The sequence below is a fragment of the Penaeus monodon genome, chromosome 23 (assembly GCF_015228065.2).
Source record: "Penaeus monodon isolate SGIC_2016 chromosome 23, NSTDA_Pmon_1, whole genome shotgun sequence".
Taxonomy (NCBI): domain Eukaryota; kingdom Metazoa; phylum Arthropoda; class Malacostraca; order Decapoda; family Penaeidae; genus Penaeus; species Penaeus monodon.
This window is the reverse complement of record NC_051408.1, coordinates 110,020-110,941: the sequence shown is the minus strand read 5'-3', so window position 1 is coordinate 110,941 and position 922 is coordinate 110,020. Positions and strand designations below refer to the sequence as shown.

The following is a 922-nucleotide window of genomic DNA, read 5'->3' as shown; positions in this document are numbered from 1 at the left end:
CAAGGAAAGGGGGGGGATAGGTGTTGGTCGGGGTGTTGAAAACCTCACACAACCCTTACTGTACTAATAATAAGTTGTGTGATTACTTTTCGTGTGCAAAATGTCAGAATCACTAAACAGCCATCATCTTGCAGCTGGATTTGTAGACATCGGGGAAGAGGAACAAATGGAGGTCTGGTTAACGCCGCGAGATCTGGCGCCACCAACTTCTGTCACTATATTTGGAAGGCGGTCAGTTTAGCTCCAATCCACATCCGCAAAACTTGTCTCTGAATAGGTAAACTCTTGCTGATAACCAAGAATAGCAATCTAATCCTTGATGGGATTCCCTAATGATACACATTGCACCCATATATGCTTGCATTTCAGAGTGATGGTGACGGGGTGTGACGACCAGACGAGGCGGTTCCTGCTGGAGTACTACGGAGTGGAAAACGCGCCCGGCATGAAGCAGATTGAAACCACCAAGGTAGGGTCAGGGCGGGCAGAGCTTCTGTAAAATGGAAACGCCAATTATCTGTTGTCTAGCTCTGTATCAAGTAACCATATTACGGAATAGAGCAAAAATGTGATATGTTATGAATTATGCACATTTTTTAATGATATATATAAGGAATAAACATCAAATTTTATGAATTTAGTAAAATCTTATCATGGACACCAGATCACACGAAATCTAATTCTGCTTCTCTTGCCCCTTGACGCGCAGGCCGACGAGCGCGGGTCCAGCGGCAGGACGCAGTCTGACATCGTGCCCCGGCCCCTGGTCCGTAGGGGCATCCTGGACCCGCGCGACGCCACGGTTAGTTCTTTTCTGACACTCTTGTCATTTAGGCTGATAGGACAAATCCGAAGTTATCGATCTCTACTGATATCGTAGTTGCTTCATTAAAAATTGGGATTGTGGAAGTGATTGCAACTG

General features: G+C 45.8%; 1 protein-coding gene across 1 annotated transcript in view; it reads left to right on the top strand.

Moving 5' to 3' along the window:
* Positions 1-922, top strand: part of LOC119587659 (EF-hand domain-containing protein 1-like) — a gene marked incomplete at its 3' end in the record, with an annotated part of 70,279 nt that overhangs the window by 59,494 nt on the left and 9,863 nt on the right. The window contains 3 exon segments of the mRNA XM_037936341.1: positions 135-231; positions 370-469; positions 710-802. Coding sequence (XP_037792269.1) covers positions 135-231; positions 370-469; positions 710-802 — 290 coding nt within the window.